The sequence below is a fragment of the Rattus rattus genome, chromosome 6 (genome assembly GCF_011064425.1).
Source record: "Rattus rattus isolate New Zealand chromosome 6, Rrattus_CSIRO_v1, whole genome shotgun sequence".
Lineage (NCBI taxonomy): Eukaryota > Metazoa > Chordata > Mammalia > Rodentia > Muridae > Rattus > Rattus rattus.
In genome coordinates, this window is record NC_046159.1 from 108,669,444 (window position 1) to 108,695,262 (window position 25,819).

Consider the following 25,819-nt stretch of genomic DNA (forward strand, 5'->3'; position numbering starts at 1 on the left):
CCCACCATTCACACACAGATGTTTCTGGTGGACGGACTACAGCTGAATATGGAAAGTTTTGAAAATACAGGGGTGAGTTCTGCCTTTAGGTCTTACTAATTGTAAACATCCAAGGAGTTATAGGAAGTGATTCTTACCCCGAGTTATGGTTGATGCAGCCCCCTATGTCTCAAAAAAGACATCCGTGTAAACCCTGGCTCTTCAAGGAACTCGTCTACTAGATCTTTTTCAGTCTATCAGTAGCGCTCCATCCCCGCTTTCTGGCTTTCAAGACAGGGTTTCACTGTGTATCCCAGGCTGTTCTAGAACTTGTTTTGTAAACCAGGCTGGCCTCAAACTCAGAGGACCTCTTGCCTCTGCCTCCTGAGTGCTGGTATCAAGAATATGCATACCACACCCAGTCCTTGAGCTGTTCTTTCTGGCGTTGCCATCTTTGTGATGTGCTTTCTTGACACAGGATCTCATGTAGCCCAAGCCCATCTCAGATTTCCTACATAACTGAAGATGACATTGAGCTCCTTGGTCTTGGAATATCCATCTTCCAAGTGCTGAGGTTATGGGCATGTCCCTCCACAGCTGGCCGATGTTTTCACTCTTCTGCAACGTCAGGAGTAGCAGTCGAGATGCTGCTATGTCTGTTCTACTGGAGGCCACCGTCCGGCAACTAGTAGTTACTTTTTCCTGCTCCTGCCTTCTGGGTTCTACAACATGTCTGTGTAATTCAGGGCTCGGTCCTGAACCTTACGTCTTCTCAGCACATCAGTCTCCTGCGTAGTCTTATCTAGCTCATTGTTTCAAACCAGCGCATACACTTGTGGCCGATTCCGAAAGATGGAGTTGTGTCCCAAATGTCTTAATCCGGTCGGGTTGCTATGGCAAAGCGCTGGGTGGCTGACAAACCACAGAAATTTATCTCTCATGGTTCTAGGATCTTAAAGTTCAAGATCACGGTGCTGGTAGGTGCTTTATCTGATGAGCACCTACTTCCTAGTTCTCAGATGTTATCTAAGTTACGTCTTCATATGGCACAAGGGACATCGGTGTTTCCTCCAGCTTCCCTTAGAAGGGTATCATCCACTCCTCCCAAAGGCTGTGACTTTCGATAGCCTCACATCGGGGTTAGGCATCGACCCGTGAACTTGGAAGAATGTCAAATTCTAATCTGCAGCACCAAACTTGTCTCTTCTCAGCTCCGGATTTCTATTATATTTTATCTTACTTTAATGCTAGAGACTAAATCTGGGGTGTCTCATACATGCCAAGCAAGGGCTCTACCACCGGGCTATCCCACGACCCTCAGACTCATCTTTTAAACCACTTTCTACTTGTCCCAAAGTCAGCCGACCAAACCCAAAGCATCACTCACTCTTCGCACTTGGCTCCTTCTCAATTTTTCTTCAGTTTGCTGTGTTGTTTCCCCACTTCCACATATTAGACAAGAAAACTAAAATGTGACGCGTTACTATCCCATGGCTGCCCGGGTCTAGTAATCCTACCGTTGTGTCTGTCAGGACGCGTTGGTGAACCCTACCATCCTGCTCCCTTTTCTTCGTCTCCACAGCCAGTGTGTACTTTAGTGACAATAGCTATTTAGGTGTTTTTGTGGTTGTTGTAAAAGCCATAGAAATGAACCCTGATTAATTTAGGCTTTAAAAAAATGTTTGTTTAGAAGGATATTGGCAAAGCTCAGAGAATTGAAAGGAAAACTTAATAACCTTGCTTCAGGAAACGCTGGTTCTTAGGTCTTCCTCATTGCCCCCATGGCACCCTGACCCTGTCCCTAATGGGGCTTCACCTTTTGTTGCATTTTCCTTTCTGGGTTAATCGCTCTCGTTATGGTTGAGAAACACATTGAATTTATGTTTGGGTGACCTAGGATGGTGCCGGATGCATTACCACCTATTTTAAAATAAACTTTGAGTGCCTAACATCTGAAGCACTGAGTGGCTGAAAAAAAAAATATATATATACATATCACTTATGTTTTTAAGGAGCTGATTGTCTTGGAGGGAGACAAGATCAGCATGTAAGCAAAATACAAATAGAACTATGAGTTTCTTAATGCTCACCAAAAACAATGCCCAAAGACATTGACCGGTCTGCATGAGTCATGAGACCATGAGTCGGTCTGCATGGTAGCATAAAGAAAGAAGAATCAAGTGGTTAGGAGGAGTGTTTTTCAGAATGGGCATGGGTGTGGAAAGAATACCATGTGTGTATCACACACGTAGTGTGTTGAGAGATGGGATGAAAATGTTGGTTAAGGAAGAGACCGAGAGATGCTGGCCTGTCAGTGGGAGGAAGAGGAATGACAGGTTAGACACCTAAGAACTGACTGTGGAGGTTTTTTTAAATGTGGGTCTTTGTCCTTTACATTCTGTCTTTAGAACAGAGTATTTCAGCATTCTAGGTTGCTAATCCTTCAGAATCCAGAAGAGAATTGCTGCCTTCGACACAGAAAGTTTCCGTGTTAAGGACTTGTCTCTTCCGAGATTTCTTTGTGTCTTTAAAGGTACCACATGCCAAGTCCTTCTCCCTTCTCCCTCTTTCCCTTCTCTTCTCTCCCTTTCCTACTGTTCTCCCCTTCCTGCCTCCCCTTTCTTTGTCGTGGTCTCTCTATTTTGCCAGCTTAGCCTCAACCTTCCGAACTCAGGGCTTCCTTCTCCTTCAGCCTTCCGAGTACTGGGGCAACAGGCGTGTGTCAACATGCCCAGATGGATCTTTCTGTTTTGAATGTAGTTTTTATTTCTGTGTGGCTCTCTCCCTCCAGTCTTGGCTGCACACAAACAAGACGTACAGCTTCTTATTGGTAGCAAACTTTTTTATTTCAATTTTAATACATACTCAAAACTCGAGAGACAGTTCTAGGAAAACTAAACATGAAACAAGAAAAAGAACTTATTGACTCACTTCCCAAGAAGGGAACTTTCAGGATTTAATTCAATCTAGCTAGTCTGGACTTTTTGTTTGTTTATGTGTAGACAAGCAAACTAGAGATAAATCCTAATGTGGGAAACCTATTGATATGAATTTGGAACATTTTCCCAAATGGTGGTTTTTACCAACAGTCTTTATTTTTAAGGCCCCCATAGGTTACCTGCCTTTATTTCTTACTACTCAAAACAACAGCGACTAACCTTCCAGTTTGGGGGCTTCACACGCCCTCCTACAAGACTCTTCTTAAGTCCCACATCCTTGAGGAAACCTCCTTCCTAAGCCTCATTAACCTCTCCTTTCTCTACATGGCATGTTCCCTAAGCTTGTACACACAGTTCTGACCGTCTGTATTAAGACATATAGCAGAAACTGGAGAGGGCTCAACACTTAAGAATGCTTGGTGCTCTTGCAGAGGACCTGAATTTTACTCCCAACAGTCATGTCAGGTAGCTCACAACCATCTTTAACTTTAGCTTCAGGGAAATCTGAGACCTCTGGGCTCTGCAGGCACCTGCACTCGTGTGCACATGTCCCTCATACATAATTAAAAGTAAAATGGCTCTTTTTAAAGAAAAGTATAGCAGTGTTACCCTACATAGACAGATGCTCAAGTGCACACACATACACACACACACACACACTCATGTGCACACACAGTCTCATGTGCACACACACACACTCATGTGCACACACAGTCTCATGTGCACACACACACACTCATGTGCACACACAGGGTCATGTACACACACACACACTCATGTGCACACACACACTCATGTACACACACACACTCATGTGCACACACAGTCTCATGTACACACACACTCATGTGCACACACAGGGTCATGTACACACACACATACACACTCATGTGCACACACAGGGTCATGTACACACACACACTCATGTGCACACACACTCATGTACACACACACACAGTCTCATGTGCACACACAGGTTCATGTACACACACACACACACACACACACACACACACACACACACACATTTTCCCAGCTTCTCAGGCAGTTGTAAGTTGAAAGAAAAGGGAACTGGAGAGTTGGAAGTGCCTCAGACTTTCCCCTTCCATTGTGCATATGATTTCATTTCATTTAGAATCCTTAAATAGGTAAATCTCACCACTGTCACCAGATTAGACTGTCACCTTTAAATCCTCCAGTTAATGACTTAACTTTACAGATGAAATTGAGACTTCTAAGAAATGAGGTCACTAATGCATTAGTGCATATGTTTTCTTTTTGTTTCAGGTTTCATAATTACTTCCCTTCTTCTCCCATCATTGGTTAAATAAATTCAATTTCTCAAGGGCAAGGATCACCATACTTTACTCAGCTCCCACATCTATAATACTATTTATTAATTGTCTCTTGTTTTTCACACAGGATCAAGATTGAGTCTGGGCACACAGTGTGTGCTAAGAAAAGAATAATTTATTGACTTGAAGCCTCGTAGGTCGTGAATCACTTAGAGGCACTGAGTTTAGGCCTCAGTGAATACTTGCTGCCGGTTGGTCCAGTTCTCAGGGAACAGCCATGGGCCCAAAGAAAAATTCCAAGTACGTAATCTTCTTTGCTAAGCTGTAAACACCAATTTCTACAAACTTTGTCATGCATAACACCCTCAATGTTGTGAATCACGGAGTAGAGCTTTATTAAATATGTTTTAGTTGACTGTTTGCAGGAAAAAAAAAAACCAAAACAGAGTTGGATCCGTATTTCATGTGGCAACAAAAGGATTCTTGCCAAAAACAAAGTACCAGGATGCTCAAGATGAGTCTTGCTTGTATAAGGAAGAGCTTTTTGTGTAGTTCAAGATTTAAAACTGACCTTACAGAAGAGACTGAAATTCTGTGCACCTTTGTAAACACACAATTTTTTTTAAGTTCTACAATAAAATTTATGCAATAATATTAACTATTATATACATACAGCAAGAGAATACGTCAAAAGAACATAGTCTTTAAGATATTAAGATTAAGTGAACTTAATTGAATCTACCCAATAAGCTTGGGAATATTTTTAAGCCCTTTAGTATGAACTTGGAGGACTGTGGATGTAGCTCAGTGAGAGAGCACTTGTTTGGCAAATGCAAGTCCCTAGACTCAGTCACTAGTGTGGGAAGAGAAGAGTCAAGAAGTCCAAAATATTTTATAATTAGGCATTGCAACTTCCTTCCTCCTCTCCCTCAAAGAGAATGGGTATCTGGTGGAAGACAGAAAAGTAAGGGAACGACAGTTCATCACAAATGTCTGCCACTGGTGATTAATGTTACTACCCTAGTTCTAGAAAAAGAAACTTTTAGATGATTTGACCATTAGTCTAAGCAAAGCCAATAGGAATCAGAAAGTTTGTTGTGACGTTCTCTGGCTATATTTCTTTTCATGACTGACCAGTTAGCCATCACTGCCCAAAGTCAGGGCCATTTCTATATGGAGGGCAAACGAGTAGGCATTTGAAATAGCAGTAGGGTAGTCTAGAAAGAATTTCTTGGGCATTCTACTACAGCAACTTCTTTGAGTGATCTAAGAAAAACACCAAACCAGCTTATCAGATGTCCACTTACCTCAGAGAAGTCCACATTTGTGTAACTCGTGGATCTTACACTTTCCTTTCCTCAGCACACAAGATGGATACGAGTTCTATTCAATTTTTGAGCACCTAAGTTAGTGACCTCTCAAGCTAAGCACCCAACAGTCTGAGGGACTCTGTAGACCTGCACAAAGACAGGACTGCGAGTCAGTAACACAACGGAATGTCCCCCTCCTTTTTTTCAGGCTTCAAGAAAGTGGAGGATCAAAGACCTCTATTAAATTTGAAAAACAACTAGGTCCAGATGATGAAGAGGTAAGAAAAAAAACAAAACAGTCATATATGTCCCTATGTCACCTTTCCTTAAGATTGCTTAAACTATCTTACAAGTAGTGGGTTTATAAACTTCCTATGTGAAAGCAAAAGGGGACAAACATTTATATACAGAGTGAGGTTAATGTATTCCATTTTTTAAAAAAAGGAGCAAGGAAGTTGAGGTAGCAAGGACAAATCATGAACAAATCAAGACACAAAACTAAAAACCAGTAACTTACCTTAGGAAATATTAAATCCTCACTCACCTAGACAGCAAGCTATTTTTTTTTCCCGGAGCTGGGGACCGAACCCAGGGCCTTGCGCTTCCTAGGCAAGCGCTCTACCACTGAGCTAAATCCCCAACCCCGCTATTTTTTTTTTTTAATGTAAATTTCTGTTCGTTCGTTTGTTTGTTTCTCTAGACAGGGTTTCTGTGTAGCCTTGGCTGTCCTAGGACTTATTCTGTTGACTGGTTGGCCTGGAACTCAGAGAGAGATCCACCTGCCTTGGCCTTCTGAGGGCTGGGGTTAAAGGCATGCACCATCATCAACTAGTTTATGCCACTTTTTAATTGATTTTAAAAGTTGCCACACAAAGTAGTGTTTAGTGTTTGCTGTTTTGTTTTATAGTACTAGAACCTAAATGCAGGTCCTTGTGCACATGAGTAATCTCTCTATCACTGTGCTAGCTCCACACCCCTGGTCTTAGTTGGGTTTCATTGCTACCATGAAACTCCATGACCAAAAATCGAGTTGGGGAGGAAAGGGCTTATGGGGCTTACATTTCCAGATCACAGTCCATCACTGGAGGAAGTCAAGACAGGAACTCGAACAGGGCTGGAATCGGAGGCAGGAGCTGATGCAGAGGCCATGGCAGGGAGGTGCTGCGTACTGGTTTGCTTCACAAGGTTTGCTCAGCCTGCTTTCTTATAGAACCCAGGGACACCACCAGCCGGGGATGGCACCACCCACCATGGGCTAGGCCCTCAACCATTGATCACTAACTGAGAAAATGCCATACAGCTGGATCTCATGGGGGCATTTTTTTTCTACATACCGTTTTATTATTTATAAATTGGCCATTCAAAATGGCTCTCATTTATTTTATTTTATTTTATTTTTTTTTAAACTTGAGTATGTCTTATTTACATTTCGAGTGTTATTCCCTTTCCTGGTTTACGGGACAACATCCCCCTAGCCCCTCCCCCTCCCCTTCTTTATGGGTGTTCCCCTCCCCATCCCCCCCCCATTGCCACCCTCCCCCCAACAATCCCGTTCAGTCTTGGCAGGACCCAGGGCTTCCCCTTCCACTGGTGCTCTTACTAGGATATTCAATGCTACCGATGAGGTTGGAGTCCAGGGTCAGTCCATGTATAGTCTTTAGGTAGTGGCTTAGTCCCTGGAAGCTCTGGTTGCTTGGCATTGTTGTTCATATGGGGTCTGGAGCCCCTTCAAGCTCTTCCAGTTCTTTCTCTGATTCCTTCAACGGGGGTCCTATTCTTAGTTCAGTGGTTTGCTGCTGGCATTCGCCTCTATATTTGCTGTATTCTGGCTGTGTCTCTCAGGAGAGATCTACATGCGGTTCCTGTCTGCCTGCACTTCTTTGCTTCATCCATCTTGTCTAATTGGGTGGCTGTATATGTATGGGCCACATGTGGGGCAGGCTCTGAATGGGTGTTCCTTCTGTCTCTGTTTTAATCTTTGCCTCTCTATTCCCTGCCAAGGGTATTCTTGTTTCCCCTTTTAAAGAAGGAGTGAAGCATTCACATTTTGATCATCCGTCTTGAGTTTCATGTGTTCTAGGCATCTAGGGTAATTCAAGCATTTGGGCTAATAGCCACTTATCAATGAGTGCATACCATGTGTGTTTTTCTGTGATTGGGTTACCTCACTCAGGATGATATTTTCCAGTTCCAACCATTTGCCCTTTAATTTTCATAAAGTCATTGTTTTTGATAGCTGAGTAATATTCCATTGTGTAGATGTACCACATTTTCTGTATCCATTCCTCTGTTGAAGGGCATCTGGGTTCTTTCCAGCTTCTGGCTATTATAAATAAGGCTGCGATGAACATAGTGGAGCACGTGTCTTTTTATATGTTGGGGCATCTTTTGGGTATATGCCCAAGAGAGGTATAGCTGGATCCTCAGGCAGTTCAATGTCCAATTTTCTGAGGAACCTCAGACTGATTTCCAGAATGGTTGTACCAGTCTGCAATCCCACCAACAATGGAGGAGTGTTCCTCTTTCTCCACATCCGCCAGCATTTGCTGTCCCTGAGTTTTTGATCTTAGCCATTCTCACTGGTGTGAGGTGAAATCTCAGGGTTGTTTTGATTTGCATTTCCCTGATGACTAAAGATGTTGAACATTTTTTTAGGTGTTTCTCAGCCATTCGGCATTCCTCAGCTGTGAATTCTTTGTTTAGCTCTGAACCCCATTTTTTAATAGGGTTATTTGTCTCCCTGCGGTCTATCTTTTTGAGTTCTTTGTATATTTTGGATATAAGGCCTCTATCTGTTGTAGGATTGGTAAAGATCTTTTCCCAATCTGTTGGTTGCCGTTTTGTCCTGACCACAGTGTCCTTTGCAGTTTTATGAGATCCCATTTGTCGATTCTTGATCTTAGAGCATAAGGGAGGCATTTCTTCAACTGAGGCTCCTTCCTTTGTAATTTTTTTTTTTTTTTTTGGTTCTTTTTTTTCCGGAGCTGGGACCGAACAGGGCCTTGTTCTTCCTAGGCAAGCGCTCTACCACTGAGCTAAATCCCCAGCCCCTGAGGCCCCTTCCTATCTGGTGACAGTAGCTTGTGTCAAGTTGACACACAAAACCAGCCAGTACAGTCCTCTCTTTACCTTATGATACAGGGGACTCACAAAAATAACCTTGAACTCAAGATCTTTTGGCCTCTGCCTCTCCCTCTGTCTCTGTCTCCAGTAAGACTTAAGCCTATGCCACTAAGCCTGGCACAGTAGTACTTTTCAATATGACATTGACTATGCCATATGGATGTGTCAGCATAATTTATTCCTATGTGTCCCCCTCCTGCCACTGCTTCTCCATGTTTTCTAGCCTCCTCCTTTCTTGTGTCTTAAATAGCACCCTCTTCTGGGTTCATTTCACCTATATTGTGTTATCTACTGTCCTAGTTAGCGTTAACTGTCAACCTGACACAGTCTAGAGCCACCTGAGTAGGTAGTCTCAATAGAAAAATCACCCAGATCAGATTGGCCTGTAGGGATATCTGTAGGGGACTATCTTGGTTGTTAACTGATGTGGAAAGGCTTAGTCCACTGTCGGCAACACCATTCCCTGAGTAAGTGGTCTGTGCTAGAAAGCTGGCGAAGCATAAGCCTGGGAGTAAGCCAGCAATTCCTTCATGGTTTTCTGCTACAGGCTCTGGCCCTGACTTCCCTCAGTGATGCACTGTGACTTTGAAGTATAAGCCAGATGAATCCTTTCCTTCCCTAAGTTGCTTCTGACCAGTGTGCTTTAGTATTCTATCACAGCAACAGAAAAGACACTAGAACACCCAGCACCATGAGATCTCTTTTTTTCTTTGATGGTCTCTTTTCTTCTTCCACATACTCATGAGCAGACACACTTGCACGCACGCAACCCTTAAATCTAGTTTTTGTATATGAAAGGAAATGAGTGCATTTATCTTTCTGATTATGGCTGGTTTTACTTAATAGGTCCATCCATTTTCCTAAAACTGTCATGATTTCATTGTTCTTTAAAGCTGAATAAAAATTCATTCTGTATATGGACCATGATGTCTTTATGCATTCGTCTATTGGTCATCTGGGCCGGTTTCCCCTCTTAGTGATTGTGAAGGCATCCATCTACAGAGATGGTATCTGTTGATTTAGGATGGTACAGCCATGGTAGCACTATTTTTAATTCTTTCGAGAAGCTTCCACGCGGACTTCCATGGTGGTTACCCTAATTCACACTCCCATCAGCAGTGCATAAGGGTTTCTTTTTTTTTTTTTTTTTCCCGGAGCTGGGGACCGAACCCAGGACCTTGCGCTTGCTAGGCAAGCGCTCTACCACTGAGCTAAATCCCCAACCCTGCATAAGGGTTTCAAGACCACCGCTAAAAGCAAAATTCCATTAGATACATTGGTTGCTTCCCCGAGATTATCGCTTTCAAGTGAATTTTTGAAGCCAACTTTTATCTTACCAACGACAGTGTAAATCAACATAACAAAATTAAAAACATATTCCAATTTTTAAGCTTAGTCAACTGCTAGAGGCTAGTTTGTAACAGAGGGTGCAATTCCTCAGAAAAGTCCAGAAGTTAGACTATTTTCCTTAGAGACTTTTCACCCTAAAGATAATTTTTAAAAACTTTAAGAGAAAAAAAAAAAGCCTTCAAACCTCTTGCCAAAGCAAAATTTTCTTAGTTTTCAAATATGTGTATATATTTATGTATATATAGTATATGTATATACACATATACATATACATATATACATGTTTCACACAATATACTTGTGAAGTGTGTTTTTCATAACTTTTGGTTTCAACAAGTAGAAATTAGTTTTTCAAAAGATAAAAATGAAGCAATCATTAGTGATCTGTCCCATGTTTGTCCGCACCCCTCCTGACAAGTGCCTACACTCCTTCTCTCCATCCCCTTCTAACCCAAAGCCCCAACCCTGGCATTGTTCTCCTGAAGTATGGTGTATTCTTCCCTCCTAGGTTCCACCCATTCCCCCGTCTCCTTTGTCTTTGCTTCTAGCTTCATTCACTTTCCAGTGGGTGCCTCCTTTCCCCTGAACCCCATCTTCCTCTGCCACCTCTATGGAGACAGGGCCCCTTCAGAGCTGATGATCCACACAGAATGGTCTGTGTCCTCTTATCCTGACTTCCGAGTATGTTAAGAATGTAATTCGTGGGGGGCTAGAAAGATGGCTCAGTGGTTAAGAGCATTGACTGCTCTTCCAGAGGTCCTGAGTTCAAATCCCAGCAACCACATGGTGGCTCACAACCATCTGTAATGAGATCTGATGCCCTCTTCTGGTGTGTCTGGAGATGACTACAGTGTATTCATATACATTAAATATATAAGTATTTTTAAAAAGGGGGGGGTTGGGGATTTAGCTCAGTGGTAGTTTGGTCCTCAGCTCCAAAAAAAAAAAAAGAATGTAATTCATGATCTCTGCCTCCTGTGTTGTTCTTACTTTCCCTCATCCTTAGATAACCCAGGGCTAAGGGCATGTAGAGGAGCTCTACCTCCGTCAGTCCAAATAACAGCACTACCACCAACACAGTGAGGCTAACGAGTAGACAGGAGGGACATCAACATTTAACTTTTCTGGGCTGGAGAAATGGCTCAGCAGTTAAGAGCTATTTTTAAAAAAAAAAAAAGATTTATTTATTTATGTATGTGAGTACACTGTCTCTGTCTTCAGACACACCAGACAAGGGCATCAGATCCCATTATAGATGGTTGTGAGCCACCATGTGGTTGCTGGGAATTGAACTCAGGACCTCTGGAAGAGCAGTCAGTGCTCTTAACTACTGAGCCATCTCTCCAACCCCCAAAAAAATTCTTAATTTTTTAAAACTTTTCCACATCTCTAGAAGAATTATATTTGCAGAGATATTTAGAAATGCAGACTGCTCTCTCTTCTCCCTTGTCTGGTGAGCATTAGTTCCCGGCTCCATTGGCAGAGTTGTCCCTGAAGGTCTCTGAAAGACACTTCTTAGGTGTTTGTTCTTTTGTAACTGATTTTCTCCTTAATGGTTAGCCCCACCACCACGCCTGTGTTGATGTCCCTGATTTTCCTCCTGTATAGGGAAAAGGAAGAGGAAGGGTGTTATTCCACCTGCCTATTGCCCTTCAATTTCAAGTGACATCCTCTGTGTGTGTGTGTGTGTGTGTGTCTGTCTGTCTGTCTGTCTGTCTGTCTGTCTGTCTGTCTCGGTGCATGTGTGTCTGTCTGTATGTGAGGGTCTTGTGGAGAGGCATTGAGGGTGCTGTGTCTGTGTCTGTGTGTGAGGTTCTGTGTGTGTGTGTGTGTGTGTGTGTGTGTGTGTGTGGTTCTGTGTGTGTGTGTGTGTGTGTGTGTGTGTGTGTGTGTGTGTGTGTGTGTGTGTGTGTGTGTGTGTGTGTGTGTGTGTGTGTGTGTGTGTGTGTGTGTGTGTGTGTGTGTCTGTGTGTGTGTGTGTGTGTGTGTGTGTGTGTGTGTGTGAGGTTCTGTGTGTGAGGTTCTGTGTGTGAGGGTCTTGTGGAGAGGCATTGAGGGTGCTTGTGTCTGTGTCTGTGTGTGAGGTTCTGTGTGTGTGTGTGTGTGTGTGTGTGGGGTTCTGTGTGTGAGGTTCTGTGTGTGAGGGTCTGTGTGTGTGTCTTGTGGAGAGGCATTGGGGTGCTTGTGTCTGTGTCTGTGTGTGAGGGTTCTGTGTGTGTGTGTGTGTGTGTGTGTGTGTGTGTGTGTGTGTGTGTGGGGTTCTGTGTGTGAGGTTCTGTGTGAGGGTCTTGTGGATGGTACATGTGTATGTGTCTCTGGAAACAGGAAATCATCCTCAGGTTTTGTTCCTTGGGAATCATCTGCCTTGGTTTTGGAGACAGTCTCACTGGCCACCAGTAAGACCGAGCTCACTAAGCAAGGAGCACCAGGGTTCTATCTGCATTTGTCCTCCTGGAGCTGGGTTTACAATCGTGTGCCCTGACTCACAGCTTTTTGAGAGGTCTCTGTGGATCTCTTGCTCATGTGACAAGCACCTTTCTGGACTGAGTTATCTCCATAGTCCCTTTACATGGAACTAGGCAGGTCCCCATTACCATCCACATCCTTCCCATTTCAGAATCCTGCTCTCCTGGCTCTAGACCTTGTTCCAGAAACAGCAGGATAAAACTGAAGCAGAATAGGTTCTCCTCATTAATGTCCAGAAAGGACCTAGTAAGAATGAGATGAGGCCATACTGTTTCGTGGTGGGACTATGGCACCAGAAAGTTAACTCAGTGGATAAAATGCTTGCACCGCAAGCCTGAAGGACCTGAGGTCAGATCCCCATGTCAAGGTTGGGAATGTGGCTCAGTTGGTAACGTTCTTGCCTAGCATGCACAGAGCCCTGGGTGAAAGCCCCAGTCCTGGATGAAACAGGCATGATGGCACGTGCCTGGAGGCAGAAGATCAGAAGTTAGCTTGGGATACAAGAGACTGAATGCCAATTTTTAAAAATGTAGCAGTGTGGACCCATAACTCTAATATTTTGGGGGAACTGGACAGAGACAGGCGGATTCTTTGGGTTTGCTTTCCAGCCAGTCTTGCTAAATCAGTGAGCTCTGGGTTTTGTCAGAGACACTATCTCACAAAACAAGGTGAAGAAAAAGATACCCAGTGTTGGCCTTTGGCCTGTGCCACCAGCACCACCAGAACCACCAGCACCACCACTTCCACCATTGCCATTACCAACACACACGCTCAGAGAGGCAGGGAGGGAGAGGGACAGGAAGAAAGAGGTGTGACCTGAGACCACTAATTCTGCTCCTTGTCTTCAGATGTATGACACGACTGCACAGTCGAAATTTGTCCTAAAGAACCTCAGACACTACACAATCCATCCAAATATGGTAGGTGAAATGCATATCCCCAGAGACCTCGAAGGGCAGATTTCAGCAGTGGGTCCAGAGCCCTGACTTCAGAGTATCCCCAGTTTCCAGGATGGGGAACCGGAACCACTTCTGGGGATACAGTGCTGGGACTTGGTTGTGAGGTGGGAAGAGAAACGTGGGGAGAAAGGGGTCCCGGTCCATTTTATCCTTCACTGGAGCAAGTATAACCAGGGAAAATGTGTGATCCATGCTCCTTCCTCCCTGCCCCCTCTAGTCTTCCTGTTCAGAGAAAAGCTAGCACGGTGGTGACTGTCCCTTCCCCACCCACACCTGCGGTGACTCACTGTGCTTCGTGACTGACTTTCTCTGTTAACACACTCTGGAGCTCGTTTGTAAGGCCTGTGCTGGAGAGAGATGGTGGCGGAAATAAGAGAAAAGCCGAGCTTGGCTCCCACTCCCAGGGTTTCCCCTCTGCCTCAGAGACAGGCATAGAAAGGCGAATCAGGCTGAGCCACATACAACTCCTCTTTGTGCCAGGAGGCTGAGTGACGCCTCCTCTTCCCTTCCTTCCTTCCCTTCCTTCCCTTCCCTTCCTTCCTTCCCTTCCTTCCCTTCCCTTCCCTTCCTTCCCTTCCCTTCCTTCCTTCCTTATCTCCTCTTCTCTTCTCTCCTCACCTCTCTCTCTCCTCTCTCTCCTCTCCTCTCCTCTCCTCTCCTCTCCTCTCCTCCCTCCTCTCCTCTCCTCTCCTCCCCTCCCCCATTCCCTCCTTCCTTCTTCTTTCGTTTTTTTTTTTCTTTTTGTGAATGACTTTAATCATCTTGTCCTGTTACTATGGAAACCCCTCTGCTGCATTTCCCCCAAGCCCCTTGTCTATTTGCAGCTCCAGAGGAAGGCTGTGACAGAGAGCTTCCAAAAGTTTCAAATCAACAAATTTAAAGGCAGATTTGTTTAGGCCCTGCTCAGCCTCTCAGCCTACCCTGTAGGGGGTGGGGGGGGGATAAATTAACCAACTGATTCCTTGGTCTGCCTGGAAATCTTTCTCTCCCCTCAGGCCCAATACTATGAGCCTTTGAAGCCCAGTAAACTGCAGAGATTCCTGACTCAAAGGAAGAAGACCAATAGTTTCATGGTAAAGGTGACAGAGTATGATCAGGACATGACGTTACTGCTCATGACCAACAACCCGCCACCCTACTCCATCGGCCAGCAGGAAAATAATGGTGCTCCCATATACTTCCCCCCAGAGTTCCAGTTAAAGGTAATGGTGCCCAAGAAAGTCTCCTAGCAGCCTATGTATGGACCAGAGGGAGGCAGGGGTTGGAGTAAACACAGAGAGCCAACCTAAGCTAGAGAAGGGTTACCAGGATGCTCCTACCTGGTAGGCCCAGGCTATATACTCCATGAAACCAGAAGTGCTGAATTTGAAGTTCGTGGGGGACTACACAGCAAGACACTGCTGTCTTAAAGTGACACACGAAAAATAATGGCTGAACATTTTCAGTAAGCTTAAAAAACCAGAAGGAGACCATAAAGATAGTCATAGGACAAATTCTGTCCTGATGAGGTCTTGACATCTAATAAACGACACACATTAGAACAATTCTAATGTAACAGGACATGCGAATGATGCAAGAATACTTAGAATTAAAAATATTAAAATTAAATTATAATTAAAACTATTAGGATATAGAAATTACATACACTAGAGAAGAATCTCCCTGTTGGGGAAAAGGGGAGCAATCAAGGAGGAGACTCACTAAGACAGACTAGGAGAAATGTTCTGATCTGAGGGATGTGGGAAGAAGGCTTGGGGACGCAAGGGATAAAGACAGGAGATAAGAGGTGCAATCAGGGGGTAGGGGATTTAGCTCAGTGGTAGAGCGCTTGCCTAGCAAGCGCAAGGCCCTGGGTTCGGTCCCTGGCTCCGGGAAAAAAAAAAAAAAAAGAGGTGCAATGAGATTTTCATTTTAGAAGGAACATTTGCAGGTTGAAGGTGCATTAGTTGTAAAAGAGACAAAATCCAAAAGAGGTTAGCTGTAATGTTACTTTAATACTTGAGGTGAGCAGTGCTGAAAATCTGAACTAAATTCAAAGGAGCAGAGGAAGTGAAGAAAGTCAATTTAAGGGATATTTGGGAGTCAGGAGCTGAGGAAAAGGTTGACAACCTAGAGAGCGAACCCAATCTAACGGGAAGAAATTAAATAAGTTGACAGTACAGACGAAAGAATCTTATAGAGATTAGAGTCTTGGAATGGGGTAGCCTGAAGACCAATCCTTAGAGAAAACTGTAGGGTGGGAGTTGGTACTTTCAAAATCACTAGATGGATGGCAGTGAGAGACGCCAAAATGCGGTGGGCTATCCTGGAAAAAGAACTCATGGATTTGTTGTGTGAGGTCTCAGAATCTGTGCCCATCTACAGTAACTTCAAGTGCTTATTGTGACAGTGGGGGTAAAGTGCTTCTGAGAAAGAAACAGATACAAATGTAGCCAGGGCTGCTCTCCTTAACACAAAGAAGAGGGGGAAACCAAGTGTGTAACCTGAGTGCACTAAGAGCTTTCTTTCCAAAGCTGTCCCCAGTGAGTCCCTGCAGTCAGGGGCAGGACCTGATTGTCCTCCCGTGGATGTGGTCCTGGTGGCACTTTATTAGTGGGTAGTATTAAAGACCGGATTCTAAAGACTGGAATGGCTCTTTAATGTTCCTGACACACCCCTCCCCTACATCTAGGAAAAGAATTCTCTACTGTGCCTGGGCACAGTGTGGAGTCCAGTAGGCAAGCTGAAGAATGTGCACATCAACGGTTGTTGCTTCCGTTCCCTTCCTCATGCCTCTGGCTCTGCCACCATCTCTTGTGAGAATGACTAAGAAACTTTGTCTTGCACACTATAACCACATCTCTACTCCGAGTATGGAACAGTGTAACAAAATTCCTAGGCTGGTAACTGACCTGTGGTACAGACTAGTCCCTCTCCAAACCCAAACGAGCTAAAACCAAAGCAACCACTCTACTAACCGCCAAATCACTGAGTAAATTACAGGGTTTTTTGTTTGTTTGTTTGTTTGTTTTATTTATTTTTTATTTATTTATTTATTTTTAGTTTTTTTTCATTTATTTTTATTTTTTATTTTTGTTTGTTTTTTTAAGTTCTAAGCACCTGAATTAGAACACAAAAAGATTAGGGTGAACGGGAATGAAAATTGAAAGACCACACAGGGTGATGTCCTAAAAGAACCAGACCGTGGGGAAGAATGGTGGTCCAAGGGCCAGGAATGTAGTCAGGTGACGTTATAGGGAAGGGAGGAAACAGGAATGGGGGAAGGAGATAGATATAGTCCTATAGATTGTATCCCTTGTATCTCTCTATAGGCATGCATATATGGAGGTTAGGAAAGGGCAAAAGGCTACAGAGGCTTCAGAGTTTGAGAAGGAGAGAGGGAGAAGGAGGGGGGTAAAGAGGAGAGTGGAGGAGGAAGAAGAGACAGGAAGAACATAGAAGGGACTTGTAATGGTGTGCTATGCTTAAGTCAAGATGGCAACTCTCCACTCACGCTGCCTTGCCTTCTCAATAACGTTCAGTTCCTGCTTATTTGCTTTTAAAGGTTAACAAAAGAGAAAAGGAGCCAAAAAGGGCTTTATTTTTGTGAAGAGATGTAAAATGACTTATATTATTTTAGCTAGTCCATACAAAGGACACAAAATCCTGGTATTGTAACTTACTTCCCAGCCATATGTCCCTTGTCAGATGTGATGGACCAGGAGCACGTGCCCGAAGTGAAATGGATCCTGAGGACAGACTGATGGAGCGGAAATAACCCAGGCGAGACACAAACAAGAAGTACCTAGGGACACATGGCTGGGAAGTAAGCTAGAATAACTCAAAACCTGCTCAATCTGGGTTTACAAATAAAATACCAGGATTTTATGTCTCTTATACAGGCTAGGTCAAATAATATAAACCATTTTACAAGGAGAGAGAGTGGCAGGTGGAGGTCGGAGGACAACCTGCAGGGTGTCAGCTCTCTCCTTCCAGCACGCAGGTCCTGGGGATTGAACTCAGACCATCGGGCTTGACAATGGGCCCCTTTATCTACCCTCACCCCCGAGCCACCTCCCCATCCCCTTTGTTTTGTTTTGTTTTGTTTTGGTTGTTGCTGTGCTGTTGTTCAGACCCAGTTCTGCAAAGGTTCCTGCTGTTTTTAATGGTAGGGTCATTAGCTCCATTTTAGTCTTTTGGTTGTTCTGCTTCATTAAGTCACCTATTAAATAATTTTCGTAAGGTCCTATATCTCCAGACTGAAACAGCGTAAAGAGAAGGAATTCAGAATTAAAAAATGCAATAACTTCAGTGGCGATACCAAGTTTTTGTTTTGTTTTGTTTTGTTTTTTTTTTAAAGACTTTCAAGTTACAAAAGAAAAAGCTTACGATGTCAATTGATAGCTTGGTCAATGGTTCAACAAACCTTTCTCTTCCATGATGTGCCAGCCCCTCTGAAAGCTAAGACACTAAGGCTGTATTATTGGTGATTAATCGAAAGTCAGTCTCTGCTTTACTGAAGTGGAAGTCTACTGATTTAACTATCTATGCAGACCGCAGGCAAAGAAGCAACCATGCAGATCATGTATAATGTGACAGGTGCTTTGAAAACACTCGGAAAGGAGGAGTGGAATGTGAGTGGGAGGTTTAGATAATATGATTCAGGGAGGTGTTCAGTAGAGGTTATGACTATTCAATAGACATTTTAAAGGAGCCAGGGGACCGATCATGTGATTGCTGCTCCCAGCATACTGGGAGCATTTTATATAGCCTCACATTAGGAAAACATTACTCGTAACTTTCTCTAGTGAGATAAATCACAAGAATAAGGCAATTCAAACTGAGTCAGGTGACGAATAGTTCAAACCCTTGACACTGCCTATCTTGGGAGAAACAGAGCCTAGGTAGAACCTAGTGGATTTTTTTTTAATTGAGCATGCTATGTAAGAGGTACTGGATTCATTCTGCTTCAACTATCTTGGAAAAAAAGCTACAAGGAGATGCGTATTAGTTGATTAAAAGTGAAGCTTTAATTAAGATTAGCATCATCCTCATTATGATTAGTGTGTGTGTTACATGGAGAAGGTGGCAGAGGCAGGTGTGTATTAGAATGTGTGGACATGGGCTGGAGAGATGGCTTAGCCGTTAAAGGCTAGGCTCACAACCAAAAATTTAAGAATGTGTGGCTGTCAGAAGACGATTTTGTGAAATGACCTCTAGGTTTGGAACACAGGTTTTCAGGCTTGAACAGCAAATACCTTTACCTGCTGAGGCAGCTTACCAGACTGTTAGGTTGGCTTCGTTTTGTTTTTAGGTATAAGGCAGTTGCATCACTTGACAGGAAAACGATGGATGGGGTGTGAGAGCCAGATGGACAGTCGTACTGGATTGAATGGAGTCTGAAAGCTTTTGATTGTGTGACCTTTAGGAATGGTGAAATTATGACCTCATAAGACCTTCATTCTATGCATGGCCTTTCCACAGCAGAAAAAAAAAAAAAAAAAAAAAAGAAAAGAAAAAAAACATAGCATCAATAAGGATGGCTCCAAGGAATTAAGGTAGAGTTCCATGGGTCCGTTTCCCAATTTACTCCTAAGCATCGCAGATCAGGTCTGTTTTAAGTGTCCTCTCTCAGAGACACAGACAGGCACACCTGTGTCTTTACCCAATGTCAGAACTCATTAAATAGCAAGAAAGTCACAAGTGACATTGCTTCCTTTGGTTGCCTGCAATTTGCCAAGCCGTCCTGATTTCCCTTGACAGCTGGCTGCGGGCAAACACAGATTGTTTTATTACAATCTTAGCTACTAAAATCTCTCGACTTTGTGCACATTACATGTCACATGGTGAATCCATCCATCCATCCATCCATCCATCCATCCATCCATCCATCCATCCATCCATCCTCTCACCCACAAATGTGAAAGTTTCAGAATGTCTAGAAAGAGGATATAGAGGTTTCAGAGTTTAAGAAGTTTAAAAGGACCTCACTGGAGGCATAGGCAGAGAGCTAGTATGGATTCAAGAAAGAATCACCATGGGTGGTTAGGTAAGATTAGCAATCTATCTGGAGAAGAACCCAGTTTGAAAGCTACTGGAAGCACAGAGCTAAGTGACATCGTTGCAGGGGGGTCCAGCTGAGTCTCAGAGGCATAGGACTGTGGAGATGAGGTCCAGTGTGGGGTCTGGATAGACGAAGGAATGGCTGGATAGGGAGGATATCGAGTAAGCCTTGCCAAGTAGTGGAGACAAAGCTGAGCCCAAGCCCCAGGGGCAGTCAACAGTTCTTGAGCTGTCAGTCCCTTGGTACACACACTGCTCAGATGACTCATCGCTGGGGCTGCCACCGACCTGGTGTTAGGTGTCTTTATGGAGTTCAGGAGAGCGTGCCGTGCCCTTCAGTCTTAGGAGTAAGATATTTATCAGTCCACTTCAGGGTTGGTGCTAAACAGAAGATGGTTTCTACATGTGCTGCAAAATATAGAATCATCCTCTTCCGAGTTGGCTTTCAAAAATGGAGCCCAAAATTCCTTTGTTAAAATGGTGTCACCCGAGAAAAGGAACAGCGAAAAGTCACTGTTTTACACAATATGGAGTAACTTAGAGCAGGGCACAACTTTACTGCCATAAACTGTTCCAACTCAGGAACTTCCTGTGCCATTAATTTTCAGGGGCCCACGACTAAAGTCTAGCCATTTACTCAGGAAATTGACCTAGTTTTGGGAAAGTCACCTGAGGACAAAACGGGTCTTTCCCCCGCTTCCTCTCTTTGTGGTCTTTGTGGCTTTTGAGTCCCCACTTACCCTCTGATAGGTTGGGTCTGCCATTTTAACATTTCACTCCCATTGTGATTTAGTCTAGGAACTCAGTTTTCGTTTTTAAAATTCTAGAGACTCAGCTTCCTTCCCTCTTCACTCTTTTTCTCCCCTCTCAGGAAACCGTCTATCGCCGCGAACCCAACAAAAATGACTTCCTTCCCACAATGTCTCAGAGAAAGAAGTTAAAACCAGTTCTGAAGCCAATCTTCCCTATGAAACGGATAGGTGACCCTAACTTCAAGGGACAACAATGGTTTAGGTGAAGTGCTAGCTCTTACTGGGCCTGTTGCTCTCTGTTCTCTTTCCCTTGTGCACATTGCTGTATAATTTAGCAAGGACAAATGGAAACCCAGGGAGATTTAGATAAGGTCACCTGGAAGAGGATTCGCCGAAGAAGCTTCCCCACGTAGTTTCGGTTGTAAAGATGTCAGAACACATAAGATGTTCTTTGTGTTCCGTGACATAAATGTCGTCTTCAGCAATAGGGCCTTACCTTCAGGTAAGGGAGACACAGTAGGACTGAGACACAGTGTGAACTCATAGAGACGGTGGCAGCTCATACAAGATCTTCCCAGGTTCAAGACAGAAGGGTCCCAGCACTGAGAGGGAGAAGTAGACACCAGATTACAGTTTCATAACCAAGCAACTATCTGTAGTTCATACCTGCTGGCAAAGGGAAAATTGTTTTTTTCCAATGGAGTCTCACTAGGTATATCAACCACATTTCAGGGTAGGCCCCATGTTCAGGAGTTGTTGAGCAGCACAACAAAACAAATTCAATGACAATATTATAGACTTTTAATTTTTCTTTCTTTTTTCTTTTTCTCTTCTTTCTTTCTTTTTTTTTTTTTGAGATATGGTTTCTCTGTGTAGTCCTGGCTGTCTTGGAAATCATTCTGTAGACCAGGTTAACCTTGAACTCACAGAGATCCACCTACCTCTGCCTCCCGATTGCATGGATTAAAAGCATGCACTAGCATGTCCAGCTTGATTTTTGTGTTTCTTTTTGTTTGTTTGTTTTTGGTGTTTTTTGCTTTGTTTTTGTTTTCAATTTTTTTTTGAGACCAAAGAGAAAATAGAAAGTTGGAACGAATAGGGTCAGGGAGGAATTGGGGGAGGGAAATCACTTTCAAATATTTTTGTATGAAAATGTTTTATTTTTATTTTGTTTTTTAAAGACAGGTTTTTTTTTCTTTGTAACCTTGGCTGTCCTGGAACTCACTCTGTAGACCAGGATAGCCACATACTCAGAGATAAACCTGCCTCTGCTTCCCAAGTGCTGGGATTAAAGGTGTGTACCACCACTGCTTGGTTTGTGTGAAAATGCTTTATTGAAACATTTTTCAATAAAAAAATCCATGTAAGATATAGCTTCCCAACACAGTCTATATCATTACTTATATGCTAATAATAGAAACACAGCCATGCAAAACTAAAGTTTCCACTGACAGTAATTTCAAGAGTGAAGGAAAATGTATTTAAAGGTGTGGGTTTTGTTTTTATTTTAGTGTGTGTGTGCGTGTGTGTGTGTGTGTGTGTAAGTACTGTATCAGCATGTACACCTGCATGCCAGAAGAGGGTATCAGACCCCATTACAGATGGTTATGAGCCACCATGTAGTTGCTGGGAGTTGAACTCAGGACCTATGGAAGAGCAGTCAGTGCTCTTAACCACTGAGCCATCTCTCCAGCCCTAAATGTTTGTATTTTGAGGATATAGAAAAACAAAAGTGTGAGGTAAGGACAAAAGGAACAAATGCTATGCGGATACAAAGAAGAAGGAGGTTTTTGAAAGCTGGGGAGATGACTCAGTAACATGCTTGCTGAGCTCACTTGAGGACCTAAGTTTAATCTCCAGAATCCGTGTTAAAAAGCCAGGTGGTGTGGAGCAAACCCATTATGCCAGCACTGGGAAACAGCAGGATCCTTGGAGACCCCTGGCCAGATATTCTAGCAAACCCCAGATTCAGTGAGAAGAGGGTAGAATGAGGAAGACACCCAAAGATGTCTCTGGCCTCCACACTTGCATGCACACATGTGCATGTGCATGAACAGATGAATGCACATGTGAACAAATTTTTTTTCTAGCCAACATTAAAAGGTTTTATTTGAAACTATTCATAGGAGGAGATTTTTATTTAATACTGAGAAGAGAGAGGATTCTGGAATATGCTGCCAGGTTTGCAGTGTGTTAAGCTCTCAAACTCTCCCATTTTTTTTTTTTAAACCAAGAACCCCAACTTTCTGGTCATTGTCCTTTCTTCTTTCTTGGGATCTGTGAGGATATAGCTGACTTTGAGGTGACCAGTGCCATTAACCTGCATCCCTGGACCAACCAAGTATGATTTGTTTTTTTTTTTTTTTTTTTTTTTGGTTAAGGTTTTCTACTGATAAGGATTTCAAGATTGAAGGGAGGTATTCTGAAGTCCACGCTTTAAGGAAACAGAAAAAAATGTATCCTAATCTCATCTTTGCCCCAGCCTACCAGAGAGAGACAAGGAAACAAGGTAAGGTCTCCTGTTTCTGTAATGTGATTTACTGGACCTAGAAGTGGGTTGGAGACAGAATCTACTTGTCTGAGCTGGCATCTTTTGTGATGTGTCCAAACACTAATTTTCCTAGGAGAAGGAAGTTAGGATGACTATTTTAATACTCAAATTTCAAGAAGGTTCAAGAAGATATAAGGGTTTCCTGAACTGTATCATCCAACACTTGGATAGTTTTTGCCTTACTGAGGTATTCTAAAGGCTAAAAACAAACAAACATCCCTCAAACTAAATAATACTATAATTGCTGACAACGTGATTTTGATATTTAGGTACATATAGGTTGAAATGTTTATCTGTGCACTACCATCATACTTTCTGGAAAATTGCTTTAAAGGGCCAAAGGTTAAGTGAGTCCATTGCAAGTCAAATGTAGTGACTCACACCTTTAACCCCTGTACTTGAGAGGCAGAGGCAGGCAGATCTCATGAGTTTGAGGCTAGCCTGGTTTACAGAGTGAGTTCAAGGACCTGTCTTGAAACAACACCACCAGAAAAAGTATGTTGTCTCTCAGAGACCCACAAGTCTCTGTGGGATAAAGGTGAGACTGGGGTAAAGGAGGGTTGGGACCAGGTCACGTAGACAGTATACTGAGACTCCTCAATATATTGTCTCTCATTTGATGACACTCCTGGGGGCCTCTGTGTCAGACTCTTACTAAACACCAAAGGTACCAGCAGTCTAGACCAAGAAAGGTCTTGTACATTATATAAACATGGGATTAGATTGTCTCCATTGTATGGTTGGGACTCACTACGTAACAGTTTCAGGGTATCAAATACACAACTGTATATTAGACACGCACGGACGGACCTTTAGACTGCACAGCCATCGCTTTAGCATAAGGCAGTCATTTCCTAGATGAATGGGTTCTATTGCACCACTCTTCCACTGGCTCCTTTGGTCTTCTCTGTTCCTCCTATACCGATTTGCTACCCCTTCCATGCTGTCCCTACCCATGCTTCTCCTCGATTGCCCATGTACAACTAAAACCAATCTATAGAGAGGAAAAAACAACAACCAACCAACCAAAAACAAAACAAAAACAAAAACAAAAACCCCGCCCCCCACTGGATCAATGTTGAAAGGAGCTGAAGCAGCAGAGCGATGCAACTGGCTTAAAAGAGCTCAGCCTCACCCCCCCCCCAACTCTTAACGACTGTGGTTCAAGGGATAAGAGGGCTCCTCCTCTGAAGTTTGTTTCATTTTCAGCCACAGAACAGAGAGGAGAAAGAATATGGGTCGGACTTCATACGAGGCAAACGAGGCAACTACATTCATTAGCATAGTATTTAAAACTTGAAATTAGGTTTATTCGTTTTTATTTTGTGTATGAGTGTCTTGCCGGTATGTACGTCTGCTTACCTCTTGTGTGCTAGGTGCCCACAGAGATCAGAGAAGAGGGCATCAGATCACCTGGAACTAGAGTTAATGATGGTTGTGAGCCACCACATGGATGCTGGGAATCGAACTCAGGTCCTCTGTAAGAGCAATAAGTTCTCTTAATCACTGAGCCATCTCTCCAGCCCCTAACATAGTACTTTTAGTCGGGATGGAGTTACCATCTTAAGTGGCACCATTATTAAGGTTTAGGCACATTATTCAGTTGAATTTAAATACAGTGGGAAATTTTTTTTTCTTTTGGTTTTTTTCAAGACAAGGTTTCTCTGTATAGCCCTGGCTGTCCTGGAACTTGCTGTATAGACCAGGCTGTCCTTGAACTCAAAGATCTGATCTGCTGAGATTAAAGGTGTGTGCTACCCTTTCCAGCTTGGAATTTTTCTTAAGGATATGTAATCTAAGCTAGGTAAGACCTTTTCTAATTTTTCAAGAGCCCTGTCCCTGGCAGGATGAGTTAGATATACATGTATAAAGTAGTCTGTCAGCCTTCGGCTCTAGTGTCATTTATGGTGACTACATATTCCCTCTCCAAGTGTGAGTGCTTTACTCTTGTACCTAAAACGGACAGACAGTTATGGTACATTTCCTCAACAATAACAAATCTGCCAGGGCGTTTTACTAGTGGTGCCATTTCAAGCTAATATCTTCTCTGTCCCCCATCATTGTGTGTGTGTGTGTGTGTGTGTGTGTGTGTGTGTGTGTGTGTGTGTGTGTGTGAGAGAGAGAGAGAGAGAGAGAGAGAGAGAGAGAGAGAGAGAGAGATCTGAGAAGTGAAGTTTGGTTAGAAGGTTGCCCAAGAAGTAAACCACACCCTCCATGGAGGACTGTAGTTAAGATCTTAGACAACTCCCTAAGAACAGGTGAAGCTGGAAAGACCAACTAGGAATGTGATGCCTCCGATGCCCAAGGTATTAAAAAGTGTGTTTTTCATACTCTGAGACGAGGACAAAACAAAAAAAAAACACCAAAAAACCAACCAAACAAAAAAACCCAAAAAAAAAAAAAAAAACCCAAAACCAAACCAAACCAAACCAAACCAAATAAAACAAACAAACAAAAAACAAACAAACAAAAAAACCCGAAAAAACATTTGGAAAGGCACTGAGGCACGTGATTGTCCCTTAAATTGCTTGAGCGTTAGTCAGTATGGTCACAGATTGAATCACTTGAAAAGGGTGAAAGCTACGTAGACTACACTGGTTTGAGTGAAGAAGGAATCATAAGAGGCTGGGAATGGCAGTCCCAAAATCCAACCTCTTGGTAAGAGTTAAGACCAGCTTTCCGGTCTCTCCAGAAGGATCACATCATGTCTTCCTTTTAGTACCCGTTTAGTGCTCTCAGAGTCGAACATTCTGTGTCCTGTGCTTTGTCATAGTTTCCATGAAGTCGGCGGATGAAACACCAACTTCGGAAGTGCTTTGGGAACCATTGACATTTTCAAAGCTCCTAGAAGAGAAGCCTACAAGAAGTGTGCCAGGGGAGAGCTGCTTTCGCTATGGAAGGGCCCAACAGTGGGTGGTCAAAAATGCGGCTGTCATTAAGTGAAGACAAATCCTCTCTGCGCTCTCCAAGAACTGAGGGGGCCTGGAGAAGTCACCAACCAAATAAAGTTCCATGTTTGTAGCCTCAGACCTGAGTTGCAGAGGTTGTGGAGC

At 43.3% G+C, this 25,819-nt stretch overlaps 1 protein-coding gene across 1 annotated transcript; it reads left to right on the forward strand.

Annotated features, from left to right (window-relative positions):
• The first annotated feature begins 2,435 nt into the window (after window positions 1-2,435).
• On the forward strand, window positions 2,436-25,795 carry Tsga13 (testis specific 13). The gene is made up of 8 exons (XM_032905231.1): window positions 2,436-2,512; window positions 4,341-4,513; window positions 5,732-5,801; window positions 13,311-13,382; window positions 14,417-14,623; window positions 20,335-20,477; window positions 22,597-22,724; window positions 25,540-25,795. The coding sequence occupies exons 2-8, from the start codon at window positions 4,491-4,493 to the stop codon at window positions 25,707-25,709; spliced, it is 813 nt and encodes a 270-aa protein (XP_032761122.1). The 5' UTR covers window positions 2,436-2,512; window positions 4,341-4,490; the 3' UTR covers window positions 25,710-25,795.
• Window positions 25,796-25,819: the final 24 nt, after the last annotated feature.